General features: G+C 40.0%; 1 protein-coding gene across 24 annotated transcripts in view; it reads left to right on the top strand.

The window, feature by feature from the left end:
• Positions 1 to 16,594, top strand: part of SLC41A3 (solute carrier family 41 member 3) — a 174,450-nt gene that overhangs the window by 91,204 nt on the left and 66,652 nt on the right. For 16 of the 24 annotated variants that reach the window (XM_053218802.1, XM_027046059.2, XM_053218811.1 and 13 more), the window contains 2 exons: positions 13,165 to 13,313; positions 14,604 to 15,495. The exons of 5 other annotated variants lie outside the window; for them this stretch is intronic. In XM_053218802.1, coding sequence (XP_053074777.1) covers positions 13,165 to 13,313; positions 14,604 to 14,813 — 359 coding nt within the window. In that variant the 3' untranslated portion in view covers positions 14,814 to 15,495. Of the gene's footprint in view, positions 1 to 9,520; positions 10,050 to 10,534; positions 10,601 to 13,164; positions 13,314 to 14,603; positions 15,496 to 16,594 lie in introns of those variants that run through there. 3 more of the 24 variants (XR_008296961.1, XR_008296962.1, XM_053218809.1) reach the window with 3 other exon arrangements.

Raw genomic sequence — 16,594 nt, 5'->3', positions numbered from 1 at the left:
GATTCATTCCTGGGATGCAGGGCTGGTTCAACACTCACAAATCAATCAACGTGATACATCACATTAATAAAAGAAAAGATAAGAACCATATGATCCTGTCAATCGATGCAGAAAAGGCCTTTGACAAAATCCAGCACCCTTTCTTTATAAAAACCCTTGAGAAAGTCGGGATAGAAGGAACATACTTAAACATCATCAAAGCCATTTTAGAAAAGCCCACAGCTAACATCATCCTCGATGGGGAAAAACTGAGAGCTTTTTTCCTGAGATCAGAAACCCGACAGGCATGTCTACTCTCACCGCTGTTGTTTAACATAGTGTTGGAAGTGCTAGCATCAGCAATCAGACAACAAAAGGAAATCAAAGGCATCCAAATTGGCAAAGATGAAGTTAAGCTTTCACTTTTTGCAGATGACATGATATTATACATGGAAGATCCAATAGACTCCACCAGAAGTCTGCTAGAACTGATACATGAATGTAGCAAAGTTGCAGGATACAAAATCAATGTACAGAAATCAGTTGCATTCTTATACACTAATAATGAAGCAACAGAAAGATAAAGAAACTGATCCGATTCACAATTGCACCAAGAAGCCTAAAATACCTAGGGACAAATCTAACCAAAGATGTAAAAGATCTGTATGCTGAAAAGTATAGAAAGCTTATGAAGGAAATTGAAGAAGATATAAAGAAATGGAAAAACATTCCGTGCTCATGGATTGGAAGAATAAATACTGTCAAAATGTCAATACTACCCAAAGCTATCTACACATTCAATACAATCCCAATCAAAATTGCACCAGCATTCTGCTCGAAGCTAGAACAAGCAATCCTAAAATTCATATGGAACCACAAAAAGCCCCGAATAACCAAAGTAATTTTGAAGAAGAAGACCACAGCAGGAGGCATCACAATCCCAGATTTTAGCCTCTACTACAAAGCTGTAATCATCAAGACAGTATGGTATTGGCACAAAAACAGACACATAGACCAATGGAATAGAATCGAAACCCCAGAACTAGACCCACAAACTTATGGCCAACTAATCTTTGACAAAGCAGGAAAGAACATCCAATGGAAAAAAAGACAGTCTCTTTAACAAATGGTGCTGGGAGAACTGGACAGCAACATGCAGAAGGTTGAAACTAGACCACTTTCTCCCACCATTCACAAAAATGAACTCAAAATGGATAAAGGACCTGAATGTGAGACAGGAAACCATCAAAACCCTAGAGGAGAAAGCAGGAAAAGACCTCTCTGACCTCAGTCATAGCAATTTCTTATTTGACACATCCCCAAAGGCAAGGGAATTAAAAGCAAAAATGAATTACTGGGACCTCATGAAGATAAAAAGCTTCTGCACAGCAAAGGAAATAATCAACAAAACTAAAAGGCAACCAACGGAATGGGAAAAGATATTTGCAAATGACATATCGGACAAAGGGCTAGTATCCAAAATCTATAAAGAGCTCACCAAACTCCACACCCGAAAAACAAATAACCCAGTGAAGAAATGGGCAGAAAACATGAATACACACTTCTCTAAAGAAGACATCCAGATGGCCAACAGGCACATATAAAGATGCTCAACGTCGCTCCTCATCAGGGAAATACAAATCAAAACCACACTCAGATATCACCTCACGCCAGTCAGAGTGGCCAAAATGAACAAATCAGGAGACTATAGATGCTGGCGAGGATGTGGAGAAACGGGAACCCTCTTGCACTGTTGGTGGGAATGCAAATTGGTGCAGCCACTCTGGAAAACAGTGTGGAGGTTCCTCAGGAGATTGAAAATAGACCTACTCTATGACCCAGCAATAGCACTGCTAGGAATTTACCCAAGGGATACAGGAGTACTGATGCATAGGGGCACTTGTACCCCAATGTTTATAGCAGCACTCTCAACAATAGCCAAATTATGGAAAGAGCCTAAATGTCCATCAACTGATGAATGGATAGAGACATTGTGGTTTATATACACAATGGAGTACTACATGGCAATGAGAAAGAACGAAATATGGCTCTTTGTAGCAACGTGGATGGAACTGGAGAGTGTGATGCTAAGTGAAATAAGCCATACAGAGAAAGACAGATACCATATGGTTTCACTCTTATGTGGATCCTGAGAAACTTAAGAGAAACCCATGGGGGAGGGGAAGGAAAAAAAAAAGAGGTTAGAGTGGGAGAGAGCCAAAGCATAAGAGACTCTTAAAAACTGAGAACAAACTGAGGGTTGATGGGGGGTGGGAGGGAGGGGAGGGTGGGTGATGGGTATTGAGGAGGGCACCTCTTGGGATGAGCACTGGGTGTTGTATGGAAACCAATTTGACAATAAATTCCATATATTGAAAAAAATAGGTAGATTGCTTTGGGTAGTATCGACATTTTAACAATATTTGTTCTTCCTATCCAGGAGCATGGAATCTTTTTCCATTTCTTTGTGTCTTCAATTTCTTTCATAAGCTTCCTATAGTTTTCAGTGTATAGATTTTTCACCTCTTTGGTTATATTTATTCCTAGGTATTTTATGCTTTTTGGTGCAACTGTAAATGGGATAGATTCCTTGATTTCTCTTTCTGTCGCTTCATTTTTGGTGTATAGGAATGCAACCGAATTCTGTGCATTGATTTTATATCCTGCAACTTTGCTGAATTCATGGATCAGTTCTAGCAGTTTTTTTTGTGGAATCTTATGGGTTTTCCATATAGAATATCATGTCACCTGCAAAGAGTGAAAATTTGACCTCCTCCTTGCTGATTTGGATGCCTTTTATTTCTTTGCATTGTCTAATTGCTGAGGCTAAGACTTCCAATACTATGTTGAATAACAGTGGCGAGAGTGGATATCCCTGTCGTGTTCCTGACCTTAGGGGGAAACTCTCAGTAGTTCCCCATTGAGGATAATAGTAGCGTTGAGTCGTTCATATATGGCTTTTGTGATCTTGAGGTATGCTTCTATCCCTACTTTCTTGAGGGTTTTTATCAAGAAAGGATGCTGTGTTTTGTCAAATGCTTTCTCTGCATCTATTGAGAGGATCATATGGTTCTTGTCCTTTCTTTTATTGATGTGATGAATCACATTAATTGTTTTGCGGGTATTGAACCAGCCCTGCATTCCAGGTATAAATTCCGCTTGGTCGTGGTGAATATTTTTTTTAATGTATTCTTGGAGCCAGTTAGCTAATATCTTTTTGAGGATTTTTGCATCCATGTTCATTAGGGAAATTGGTCTATAGTTCTCCTTTTTAGTGTGGTCTATTGTCTCGTTTTGGAATCAAGGTAATGGTAACTTCACAGAAAGAGTTTGGAAGTTTTCCTTCCATTTCTATTTTTTGAAACAGTTTCAAGAGAATAGGTGTTAACTCTTTCTTAAATGTTTGCTAGAATTCCCCTGGAAAGCCATCTGTCCCTGGACTCTTGTTCTTTGGCAGATTTTTGATTACTAATTCGATTTCCTTACTGGTTATGGGTCCGTTCAAATTCTCTATTTCTTCCTGTTTCAGTTTTGGTAGTGTATATGTTTCTAGGAATTTGTCCATTTCTTCCAGATTACCCATTTTATTGGCATATAATTTTTCATAATATCTTATTGTTTTTATTTCTGGTGTGTTAGTTGTAATCTCTCCTCTTTCATTCTTGATTTTATTTATTTGGGTCCTTTCCTTTATCTTCTGGATTAAACTGGCTCTTGGTTTGTCAATTTTGTTAATTCTTTCAAAGACCCAGCTCTGGTTTCATTGATCTGTTCTACTGTTTTTTGGTTTCGATAGCATTAATTTCTGCTCTAATCTTTATTATTTCCTGTCTTCTTCTGGTTTTGGATTTTATTTGCTGTTCTCTTTCCAGCTCCTTAAGGCATAAGGTTAGGTTGTGTATTGGAGATCTTTCTTCCTTCTTTAGGAAGGCCTGGATTACTATATACTTTCCTCTTATGACCGCCTTTGGTGCGTCCCAGAGGCTTGGGGTTGTGGTGTTATCATTTTCATTGACTTCCGTATACTTTTTAATTTCCTCTTTAACTGCTTGGTTAGCCCATTCATTCTATAGTAGGATGTTCTTCAGTCTCCAAGTATTTGTTACCTTTCCAAATTGTTTCTTGTGGTTGATTTCGAGTTTCATAGTGTTGTGGTGTGAAAACATGCACAGTATGATCTCGATCTTTTTGTACTTACTAAGGACTGATTTATGTCCCAGTATATGGTCTATTCTGGAGAACGTGCCATGTGCACTAGAGAAGAATGTATATTAGGCTGACATGTTCTGAATATATCTGTTATGTCCATCTGGTCCAGTGTGTCATTCAAAGCCATTGTTTCCTTGTTGATTTTTTGATTAGATGATCTGTCTATTGTGGTGAGTGGGTGTTGAAGTCTCCTACTGTTATGGTATTACTGTCGATGAGTTTCTTTATGTTTGTGATTAATTGATTTATACATTTGGGTGCTACCACATTTGGCACATAAATGTTTACAGTTGTTAGGTCTTCTTGGTCTATAGACCCCTTGATTATGATATAATGCCCTTCTGCATCTCTTGATACAGTCTTTATTTTAAAGTCTAGATTGTATGATATAAGTATGGCTACTCTGGCTTTCTTTTGTTGACCATTAGCATGATAGATGGTTCTCCATCCCCTTTTTTTCAATCTGAAGGTGTCTTTAGGTCTAAAGTGGTACTCTTGTAAACAACATATAGATGGATCTTGTTTTCTTATCCATTCTGTTACCCTATGTCTTTTGATTGGAGCATTGAGTCCAATGACATTTAGAGTGAGTACTAAAAGATATGAATTTATTGGATTATGATGCTTGTAGAGTTGGAGTTTCTGGTGGTCTCTGGTGCTTTCTAATCTTTTGTTGCTTTTGGTATATATATATATTTATGTGTGTGTATATATATATATATATATACATACACACACATACACATGTGTATATACACGTGTGTATATATATATTTTCATCTTTTCTACCCTCAGAGATTCCCCTTAAAATTTTTTGCAGGGCTATTTTAGTGGTCACAAACTCCTTTAATTTTTGTTTGTCTGGGAAACTTTTTCTCTCTCCTTCTATTTTTAATGACAGCCTTGCTGGATAAAGCATTCTTGGCTGCATATTTTTCTGATTCAGCACACTGAATATATCCCACCACTCCTTTCTGGCCTGCCAAGTTTCTGTGGATAGTCTGCTGCAAACCTGATCTGCCTTCCCTTGTAGGTTAGGGACTTTTTTTCCCTTGCTGCTTTCATGAGTCTATGCTTGCCTGAGTATTTTGTGAATTTGACTATGATTTGCCTTGTTGATGGTCGGTTTTTGTTGAATCTAATGGGGGTACTCTGTGCTTCCTGGATTTTGATGTCTGTGTCTTTCCTGAGGTTAGGAAAGTTTTCCACTATGATTTGCTCACATAACCGTTCTACCCCTGTTTCTCTCTCTCTCCCTCCTCTGGGACCCCTATGATTCTGATGTTGTTCCTTTTTATTGAGTCACTGATTTCTCTAATTCTTAAATCGTGCTCTTTTGCCTTTATCTCCCTCTTTTTTTCTACTTCGTTATTCTCTATAAGTTTGTCCTCTATATCACTGATTCTCTGTTCTGCCTCATCCATCCTTGCTGCCGCTGCATCCATCCATGATTGCAGCTCAGTTATAGCATTTTTAAAATCATTCTGGCTAATTTTTACTTCTATTTTTGACTCCAGCTAGTATTCGTATTATCGTGATTCTAAATTCTGGTTCAGACATCTTGCTTGTATCTGTGTTGGTTAAATCCCTGGCTGTCATTTCTTCATGGTCTTTCCTTTGGGGTGAATTCCTTCATTTTGTCATTTTGAAGGGAGGAAAGGAATTAATGAGGTATAAAAATTGAAATTAAAATGAAAATTAAAAAATATTAGAATTAAGAATTAAAAACACACACATAAAATCGAATGAATAGATGATGCTAGATCCTAGGTGTGTTTTGGTCTTGGTGTTGAAAGTGGTGTGACAGATTAGAGGGGAAAAAAAAGGGGGGGGTGGGTGAGAAAAAGGAAATTGTGTGAGAATTTGCAAAAATGAATACACTGAAGTAGACTAAAATGAGATTATGGGGTAAAATAGAATTTGAATAAATATATACAAAAGTAAAGAATATAGTAGAAAAAATTAAAGAAAAATATTTTTAATAAAAATTAAAAATAAATATAAATTTTTCTTTTTCTGTATTTAAGAAAAAGGGAAAGAAACAAAAAAGAGAAAAAGGATTAAAAAAAGGAAAAAAGAAATCATTTGAAAATTTGAAAAAGTGAATACACTGTAGTAGACTAAAATAAAATGATGGAAGTAAAATAGAATTTGAAAAAATTTACATAAATGCAAAAAATCTAGTATTATATTTTTTCAGTATTCAATATAGTATTGTATTTTTTCACTTTTCAGCATTTGAAAAAGTGCCACTTCCTTCTGATGAGAAATTACTGTCATTTGAATTGTTTCTATTGTATACATAAGGTGTCATTTGTCTTTTGTTTATTTCAAGAATTTTACTTTACGTTTTACACTATGAGTTATGATATACTTTGATGTCTATTTCTTAGGGATTTTCCACATTTGAGGTCCATTCACCTCTTTGAAAAAATAGATTTAAATTTTTTCAAATTTGGGAAATTGTAAGCCATTATTTCTTCAAATACACTTTCAGTCCCACTCTCTTCTTCTTTTCCCTTAGGACTCTGATGACATGAAGGATAGATCTTTTGTTCTAGTCCCATAAGCCCCTGAGTCTCTGTTCAATTACCCCGTGCCAGCCTATTTTACCCTCTCTTGTTCAGATAGGCTAATTTCCATAGTTTTTCCCTTCAAGTTCACAGATTTTTCTTCTGTCCTCTCCATTCTGCTATTCATTCCTTTCATTGAGTTGTTTGGGGTTTTTGGCCATTATGTGTTTTTTCCATTCTAAAATTTCAACATGGTTCTTCTTTGTATCTTTGTTTCTTTTCTGAGACTTTCTGTTTTTTTATCAAAACTTTCTATTTTTATCATATGTTTCAAGTGTGTTTGTAATTCGTGTTTGAAGCACTTTTATAATAGATTCATTAAAATTGCTTTCATATAATTCTACCTTCTTATCTCATTCTTAGTGTCTGTTAGTTGTATTTTCTCATCATGTTGAGACTTTTTTCTTTTTCCATTTTTTTAAAATTTACATCCAAGTTAGCCTCTAGTGCTGTAATGATTTCAGTTGTCAATTGCAGTGATTCATCCCCTGTGTATAACACTCAGTGCTCATCCCAACAAGTGTCCTCCCTAAAGCCCCTTACCCATTTAGTCCATCCCCCCAGCCACAACCCCTCCAGCAACCCTCAGTTTGTTCTCGGTATTTGTCTCTTATGTTTTATTCCCCTCCTTGTTTTTATATTATTTTTGCTTCCCTTCCCTTTTGCTCATCTGTTTTGTGTCTTAAGTTCCTCATATGAGTGAAGTCATATGATATTTGTCTTTCCCTGGCTGACTAATTTCACTTAGTATAATACCCTCTAGTTCCATTCATATAGTTGCAAATGGCAAAATTTCATTCTTTTTGATTGCTGAGTAATACTCCATTGTGTATATATACCACATGTTCTTTATCCATTCATCCATCGGACATTTGGGCTTTTTCCATACTTTGGCTATTGTTGTTAGTGCTGCTATAAACATTGGGGTGCATGTGCCCCTTTGAAACAGCATACCTGTATCCCTTGGATAAATACCTAGTAGTATAATTGCTGAGTCACCCAGTAGTTCTATTTTTAATTTTTTGAGGAACCTCCATACTGTTTCCAGAGTGGCTCACCAGTTTGCATTCCTACCAGCAGTGCAAAAGAGATCCTGTTTCTCTGCATCTTTGCCAACATCTGTTGTGGCCTGAGTTGTTAATGTTAGCCATTCTGACAGGTGTCAGGTGGTATCTCATTGTGGTTTTAATTTGTATTTCCCTGATGATGAGCGGTGTTGAGCCTTTTTTCATGTGTCAGTTGGCCATCTGGATGTCTTCTTTGGAGAAATGTCTATTCATGTCTTTTGCCCATTTCTTCACTGGATTGTTTGTTTTTTTGGGTGTTGAGTTTGATAAATTCTTTATAGATTTTGGATGCTAACCCATTATCTGATATGTCGTTTGCAAATATCTTCTCCCATTCTGTTGGTTGCCTTTTAGTTTTGCTGATTGTTTCTTTTGCTGTGCAGATGCTTTTTATCTTGATGAGGTCCCAATAGTTCATTTTTTCTTTTATTTCCCTTGCCTCTGGATATGTGTTGAGTAAGAAGTTGCTGCAGCCAAGGTCAAGGAGGTGTTTCCCTGCTTTCTCTTCGAGGATTTTGATGGCCTCCTGTCTTATACTTAGGTCTTTCATCCATTTGAGTTTATTTTTGTGTATGGTATAAGTAAATGATCCAGGTTCATTTTTCTGCATGTTGCTGTCCAGTTTTCCCAGCATAATTGCTGAAGAGACTGTCTTTATTCCATTGGATTTTCTTTCCTGCTTTGTCAATGATTAAATGGCCATATGTTTGTGAGTCCATTTCTGGGTTTTCTAATCTATTCCATTGATCTGAGTGTCTGGTTTTGTGCGATTTCCATACTGTCTTGATGATTACAGCTTTGTAATACAGCTTGAAGTCCAGAATTGTGATTCCTCCAGATTTGGTTTTCTTTTTCAGGATATCTTTGGCTATTTGGGGTCTTTTATCATTCCATACAAATTTTAGGATTGTTTATTCTAACTCTGTGAAGAATGCTGGTGTTATTTTGATAAGCATTGTATTGAATATGTAGATTGCTTTGGGTAGTATTGACATTTTAATAATATGTGTTCTTGCAATCCAGGAGCAAGGAATATTTTTCCATTTTTTTGTGTCTTCAATTTCTTTCATAAGCTTCCTATAGTTTCAGTGTATAGATTTTTCACCTCTTTGGTTAGATTTATTCCTAGGTATTTTATGGGTTTTGGTCCAACTGTAAATGGGATCGATTCCTTGATTTCTCTTTCTGTTGCTTCATTGTTGGTGTATAGGAATGCAACTGATTTCTGTGCGTTGATTTTATATCCTGCAACTTTGCTGAATTCATGGATCAGTTCTAGCAGTTTTTTGGTGGAATCTTTTGTGTTTTCCATATAGAGTATCATGTCATCTGCGAAGAGTGAAAAGTTTGACTTCCTCCTTGTCAATTTGGATGCCTTTTACTCCTTTGTGTTGTCTGATTGCTGAGGCTAAGACTTTTAATACTATATTGAGTAACAGTGGCGAGAGTAGACATCCCTGTCATGTTCCTGACCTTAGGGGTAAGCTCTCAGTTTTTCCCCATTAAGGATGATATCACGTATGGCTTTTTATGATCTTGAGGTACGATCCTCTTATCCCTACATTCTTGACGGTTTTTATCAAGAAATGATGCTGTATTTTGTCAAATGCTTTCTCTGCATCTATCGAGAGGATCATGTGGTTCTTGTCCTTTCTTTTACTAACGTGATATATCACATTGATTGTTTTGCAGATATTGAACCAGCCCTGCATCCTGCATATATATCCCACTTGGTCGTGGTGAACAATTCTTTTAATGTATTGTATCTGGTTGGTCAGTTTCCTGTTGAGTAATTTCACATCGGTGTTCATCAGGGAAATTGGTCTGGAGTTCTCCTTTTTTCGTGGGGTCTTGGTCTGGTTTTGAAATCAAGGTAATACTGACTTCCTAGAATGAGTTTGGAAGCTTTCCTTCCATTTCTAATTTTTGGAACAGCTTCAAAAGAATAGGTGTTAACTCTTCTTTAAATGTTTGGTAGAATTCCCTTGGAAAGTTGCCCAGCCCTGGACTCTTGGTTTTTTTGGGAGATTTTTGATTACTAATTCTATTTCTTTACTGGTTATAGGAGATTTCTTTTGTGAGAAGTGATTTTAGATTAAATCCCAAGCATTTGGGGTATAGGTTATTAAATTCTGGATCTTATTTAAGTCTTTTTTAGGCACCTCCTCTGACAGTGCACCACTGAAGGAAAGGGAATAATGCATTGCTTGCTTACTGCCAGGTAGGGCTGGAAGCCCGGGATTCCCCTATCTCTATTCACACACTGGGCGAAGAGGAGCACCTCATTGCTGGTGGACTGGCAGGGAGTCTGTGTTCTTCTGATCCCACCTTGTCCGAGAGGGAGAGGGATGCCTTATTACTGCTCCTCACATGGCCTTCATCAACATGAAGTGGGGAGCTCATTACCACCAGGCAGAGTACCACTTACTCTTCTCTTATCCCACGTCAGCCAGAAGGGGTGAGCACCACATTCCACATAGATTAGGTCAGAGTCCAGGCTCCCCACTTGGCCTTTGCTGATGAAAGTGGGGCTGCAGTCTTTCCTGTGATGTTTGTCTGGAATAGAGCAGCTGTTGTCTAGAAGTTCTGTGCTTTGCTAGGCTGTCCCTCTTCTGGAACTTTGGCTAGACAGAGCAGGCTTTTGTTGAGTCTTTTCTTTTGAATCTTGCCCATTGATTGACATTTCTGGCTTGCTGACTTCTCCAGCATCCTGTCTGGGATATATGAAATAAACCAGCACCACCCACCAAAACACCAAAAACAACAACTCAGGTAACTTACCTCTGTGTTGTTTGTTGAATCCTGAGGTCCCTGGCCAGCCACTTTTTCTCTCCACCTTTTAAAATCTTATGTTTATTTTATATATAATGTCCAGCATTTTTAGTTGGATTTAGTGAGAGGATTAGGAAGAAATGTGTCTACCCCATCTTGTCTTAACGTGGAAATTCCTGTTATTTTTTCTAGTACGGGGAACCACATTTTATCTTTTTTTTCTTTAATTTTAATTTTAGTTAACATCAATGCAATGTTGGTTTCAGGAGTAGAATTCAGTGATTCACCATTTACATACAGCACCCAGTACTCATCACAACAAGTGCCCTCCTTAATACCCATCTCTCATTTAGCCCATACCCCCACCCCCCTTGCCTCCAGCAACCCTCAGTTTGTTCTCTGTCATTAAGAGTCTCTTATGCTTTGTCTCCCTGTCTTCTCTTTCCACACCCCCTTCCCATATGTTCATCTGTATTGTTTCTTACATTCCACATATGAGTGAAATTGTATGGTATTTGTCTTTCTCTGACTGACTTATTTTGCTTAGCATAATACATTCTAGCTCCATCCACATCATTATAAATGGCAAGATTTCATTTTTGATGGCTGAATAATCCACTGTGTGTGTATATATATGAAAACACACACACATACACACACACCATATGTATATATGGTGTGTATATATGTGTGTGTGTGTGTGTGTGTGTGTGTGTGTGTGTGTATACATATGTGTATATACCTACCACATCTTCATCCATCCAGTCTATGGACATTTGGGCTCTCTTTGTAGTTTGGCTGTTGTTGATAATGTTGCTATAAACATTTGGGTGCATGTACCCCTTTGGATCTTTATTTTTGTATCCTTTGGGTAACTACCTAATAGTGCATTTGATGGATTGTACCTATTATATTTTCTGATTTGTCACTTGTGTTTGGAAAATCTATTTCAATTTCTGTATTTTTGTACCTTTCCTGGTTCAGACTGCTATAATGCAAGCATAAAATGATTGGCTCATAACCACAAGAAACTTGTTTTCTATAGTTGTGGTGGGTGGAAGTTCAAGATCAAGGCACTAGCAAATTCTGTGGTGATGGCCTGTTCCTCCTTCACAGCTGTCTTCTCACTATGTGCTCACATGATGGAAAAGGTGAAGAGGCTTTCTGAAGTCTCTTATAGCTTATAAATTATAAGCACTAATGCCATACATGAGTGCTGTACCCTACCCTTATGACTTAATCACCTCCAAATACCATCACACTCAGGGTTAAGTTACAACATGGGGATCTGGGTGGTGAAAGCAAGGGGGATACGGACAAACATCCAATGTATAGCAGCACCTAAATATTTTACTGAATTCTTACTCTCAAGATTGTCTTGAGTTTTAGTGCCAGCTGCCATTAGTAATTATTTATTTTGCTTCTACTTGTTCTTTTTTTATTTTTTTATTTTTTTTTAATTTTTTTAACATTTTATTTATTTTTGAGACAGGGAGAAACAGAGCATGAGCAGGGGAGGGTCAGAGAGAGGAAGACACAGAATCTGAAACAGGCTCCAGGCTCTGAGCTGGCAGCACAGAGCCCGACGTGGGGCTTGAACTCACGGACCGTGAGATCATGACCTGAGCCGAAGTTGGCCGCTTAACCAACTGAGCCACTCAGGCGCCCCTACTTTTTCTTTTTTTAAAAGAATCTTCTCATACCTTGTCTAATTTTTCATCACGAATAGACTTTGGAGCTCTTGTGTTTTCTCACCCTCTCTACATATTATTTTATGGTAGTGTTTTTGGCTTCTAAGCTATATGATTTCCCCCCCTTTCTTAGGAATTTGATGAAATATATTAACTCAGAGGCAAATGGAGGCTTTTTACTGAAATTATTTCTGTTTGAAGAGTCATTTGCGTTTACATGTGACGCTCTTAAAAGTGTGTGTGGTTGGGGCGGGGAAGTCACACTTCTTGCAGAGTCTCAGATTCCTGGAGGGCTGAAGCCAAAAGAGAATGTGCTGAATGGATCTCTCAGGCTTAGCGTGAGGAAGGGGCTGTCTGAGGCCCCCTATGAGTGTGCCAGCCTTCCCTGGATCAGACTTCACATGCTGAGCCTTCATTCCCCCCACATTCCAGAGCTCTCTTCTACCTTCAGCCCCTTGCAAATCCTCTTTTCTCTGCCCAGCATACTCTCCTCCAGATGCGTGTCTCAGCCTAGTTGTCCTCTTCTCGAGAGAGCTTTTAGTATCCAGTAACTCATCTTGCTAGTACACACCCGGTTCTCTAAAACAAAGACCCATGCTTCCTAGCACTGGTCACCCTTTGAAATGACCTTTCTTGTTTGCTTCTGCTACTCAAGTCTGGTTTTTTTTTTCTCTTCCCTAAAATGTCAGTTCCTTGAAGGAAGGGACAGAGCTATATCCTCATCTGCTAGAACATGCCTGCAGTATAGTAAGTGCTCAGGAAACACTCGTGTAGTAGATAAATGAATGCGGATGCCTCATGGGAAACTAAACATGCCAAGGTGGTCCCTGCTGCCTGTCAAGTCACACACACCTCTATGGTTGTCTTTTCCAGAAATTAATTCCGTATCAGCTCGAGTCCTGCTCTCCCTGGTGGTTCCAGGCCATCTGATTTTCTTCTATATCATTTACTTGGTGGAAGGCCATTTGGTCCCACAAAGTAAGATGTTTGTGGTGTTCTATCTGCTAGCAAGTTTGATGCAGGTAAGGATGACTGTTAGTAGCATCAAAGCAGCATTCAGTGCTTAGTCATCCAGCAAGATTTATCTCCCTGAGCTGGGAAAGATGCTGAGGGGGTGAGGTTGGGGAGTTCCTGGACATGGCAGGGCATGGCCCCCATCTTCCAAGAATCAACATATTCAAGCTCAAGGGTGTGAACCAGACACAGAAGTCACACCACACTGCATTGCATGCATTCCACATTGCATACTGCACAGGGCACATTTCATACTGCAAGCAGCATGCTCCACAGTACACACAGCACACTGCACATGACACACTTTACACTGCACACTCGTTAATCTCCACTTCCCACAAGGCACCATCCATACTGCATATAGCACACTGCTCAATTATCACCAGGAGATCAGAGGATGTTCCTGAAGATACAGCAAGTTGCCATGAAGCAAGCTGATGTGTGGTTCTGGCTGGTGAACTGGGCCATGCACATCATTCATCACAGACAGGGTGGGCAGGGGCCAGGTCCCTGCTGGGATGTTGCTAAACACATGCAAGGACTTTTAGTCAGTGCTGGGTGGTGATAAGGGCATGATGAAAGGTTAGGCTGGTGCCTGCCTGTGGCTAGTACTCAGCAGACTATCTGCCCAGACTAGTTGTCAGATGCCCCTGGTGGGCCTAGGGTGTCCACAGGGATAACGGTGGGCCTTGATGGGCACTGTTCTAGGAGGGCAATGCTAGAACTAGGGACTGATGTTTTCAAATCCTCTGAGTTAGGGCATTTGCAATTGCAGCATGTCCCTGATCATGAAGGATAGGGCGGGGTACTTTGAGAAACTGTCCCGAGGGGGACAGAGGGGCTGTGGTCAGCCTGTCACAAGACACTGAGGAGCTCTGAAGTGAGACCAGCACTGTGGTGCTTCCAGGGAAGGGTTACTCTCCAAAACTGCTCAAGTGAAGGCCCTCTAGGGAACCCTATCTGAAGTCTGTGTCTTGAGTTTCTAAGGAAGGTGAGAGGAGCCTGTGTAGCAGAGACGATCTGTCTGCCACCTCAGGATGCTGCAAGCAGGTCCTGACGACAGGAGGGAGACTAGGCAAGTGTGGATGAGGGTGGACTTTCTGGCCTCTGCATGAGCTCAGAGCTAGGCATTGACCCCAAGAGAAGCTGGAGGAAGTCCAGCTGGGGTTGACATGGGGTTGACTCCCTGGGGTTGACATGTCCACCTTAGTATCTGCCTTTGAAATCTAGTGTTTCTTGGTGACATTTGGCTTTCTGACTTAGTTGTCATCTTTTGTGTCTGCTTGCTCTTATGACAGGTGACAATTCTGCTGTACCTGGCAGAAGTAATGGTTCGGCTCACGTGGCACCAGGCTCTGGATCCAGACAGCCACTGCATCCCCTACCTCACAGGGCTGGGGGACCTGCTAGGGACTGGCCTCCTGACACTCTGCTTCCTTATCAACTGGTTATTGAGGAGTGAAGCAGGGCTGGATGGCATCTCAGACCCAGCATCCGGGCCTCCCTAATGAGCCCAGGCAGCCATATTTGCTCAGTAGAATTTTCCTTCCCACCAGCAAGGTACAGAATACAGTTTCTCCCTGACTAGGTCCTCAGGAAGGATGGTTAACACCCTGATTCTGCAGTGACCCTTTGTCAGTCTTCCAGGGACACTCACACATCTTGACTCTGGAGTTGGAAGCTGAGTCTGTAAAGGTGAAGGAGACCTGAAATCAGAGGCAGTGTTTGTGTACATGTGACTGCATGCTCCTGGGCTTGAGTGTGTACTCATGTGCTGGGTGAGTGCAAATAAGTGCATGTGTGTGTGTGGAGAGCAGGGGACTCTGGCCTAAAGACGCTGAAGGAAGAGGCATGTCCAGTGCACTGGGGGGATGTGTGGGCAGTGTTCTGTGTCCACACAGCCTGTACTTGGAAGGAGCAGGAAGGAAACACTTTCTGTGCCTATACCTCAGGACTGTGCTGTGGCTTACCCACAGGCTGACGAGATCCAAGCTTCATGGGCTATTTTGCTGATGTGCCTGCAAATGTGCAACCCTTCCCAGGACAGCCCTTCCTTGCATACCCTTGTCATCTGCTCTTGGTATTTAATCCTGTCGCTATTTTTCTTTTTCTTTTTTTATGTTGAATCCAAACTTCTGTTTAGATTTTAGTGATCACAAAAGTATAAAATAAAACATAGATTATATTGTACTTGGCCTTTTGTGTCTTTAAAGGTAGTTAATGCAACCATGAGACTTGGGGTCTGTAAGTAACAAATACCTCTGGCATTTCTCTAGTGTCTATTTCTCAAACTGTGGTCTCTAGCAGAGAAGCATCAAAGTCAGGGAAACTTGTTAGACATGGAAGTTGTTAATCCTCCTTCCCCTGGGCCTGCCAGTCAGCCTGTCTTGGGTTGGGGTCAGCAAGGTGGGTTTAACAAGCCCCATGTTGTTCTGATGCACTCTTACATTTGAGAAGCACTGCCCCAGAATGTCCTCACTTTTTAAAATAGATGTTTACTTCCTGTTTCTTATTCACTCATCATAACAACTTTAGCCATGATTTGGGTTGAGGATTATTATCTTCATATGGTGAAATAGGTATTTACTTATTCATGTCATCTTGGATGAAGACATGTGTGAGACAGGTCAACACTGGAGATGCATATAGTTCCTTGACTGAGGACATCACCAGGTATATACCCTCTTGCTAGAATGAGGGAAATTTATGGGATGAATTTTTCTGCCAGGTTGAGGTCAACATTGGGGAGGAATTTTTCTGTACAGAGGAGGTAAACATGAGGATTGAATACAGCTTTCACATTGAAATCATCACAGATGTATCCATGTGCAGGTCTGAGATCATCATCAGAGATGAACCCAGATGAGGTAAGGTTATCTTGGAAATGATCCCTAATACGGGGCTGAAGTCAGCATCTGGGATGAATTTTCCTATGGGGTAAGGTCATCATAGGTGATGAACCCAGCTGCAGAACTGAGGGCACCATCAGGGATAAATCCAGGTGGTTCTCATAAGGACAGTCCTGCTGCAGCTTCAGTACTGAGGTCAACATCTGGCTGAATCTGGCTACAGTGTTGAAGTAGCCATCAGGATTAAATCCACACACAAAGCTGAGGAATTATTGGGTATAAATCTGGTTGTGGAGCTGAATATCTTAGTTGGGATGAATCCGGCTATGGGACTGAAGTTAGTAGCTGGGTTAATTTTATCTATGGAGTTTTGATAAGAGTAAGGGGCAGGAAGTGGGTCAAGGTGAATATAAATTTAAGATTGAAGCCAAACTCAAGGT

This window comes from Acinonyx jubatus, chromosome A2, assembly GCF_027475565.1.
Source record: "Acinonyx jubatus isolate Ajub_Pintada_27869175 chromosome A2, VMU_Ajub_asm_v1.0, whole genome shotgun sequence".
NCBI lineage: Eukaryota > Metazoa > Chordata > Mammalia > Carnivora > Felidae > Acinonyx > Acinonyx jubatus.
This window is presented reverse-complemented; position numbering and strand designations above follow the sequence as displayed.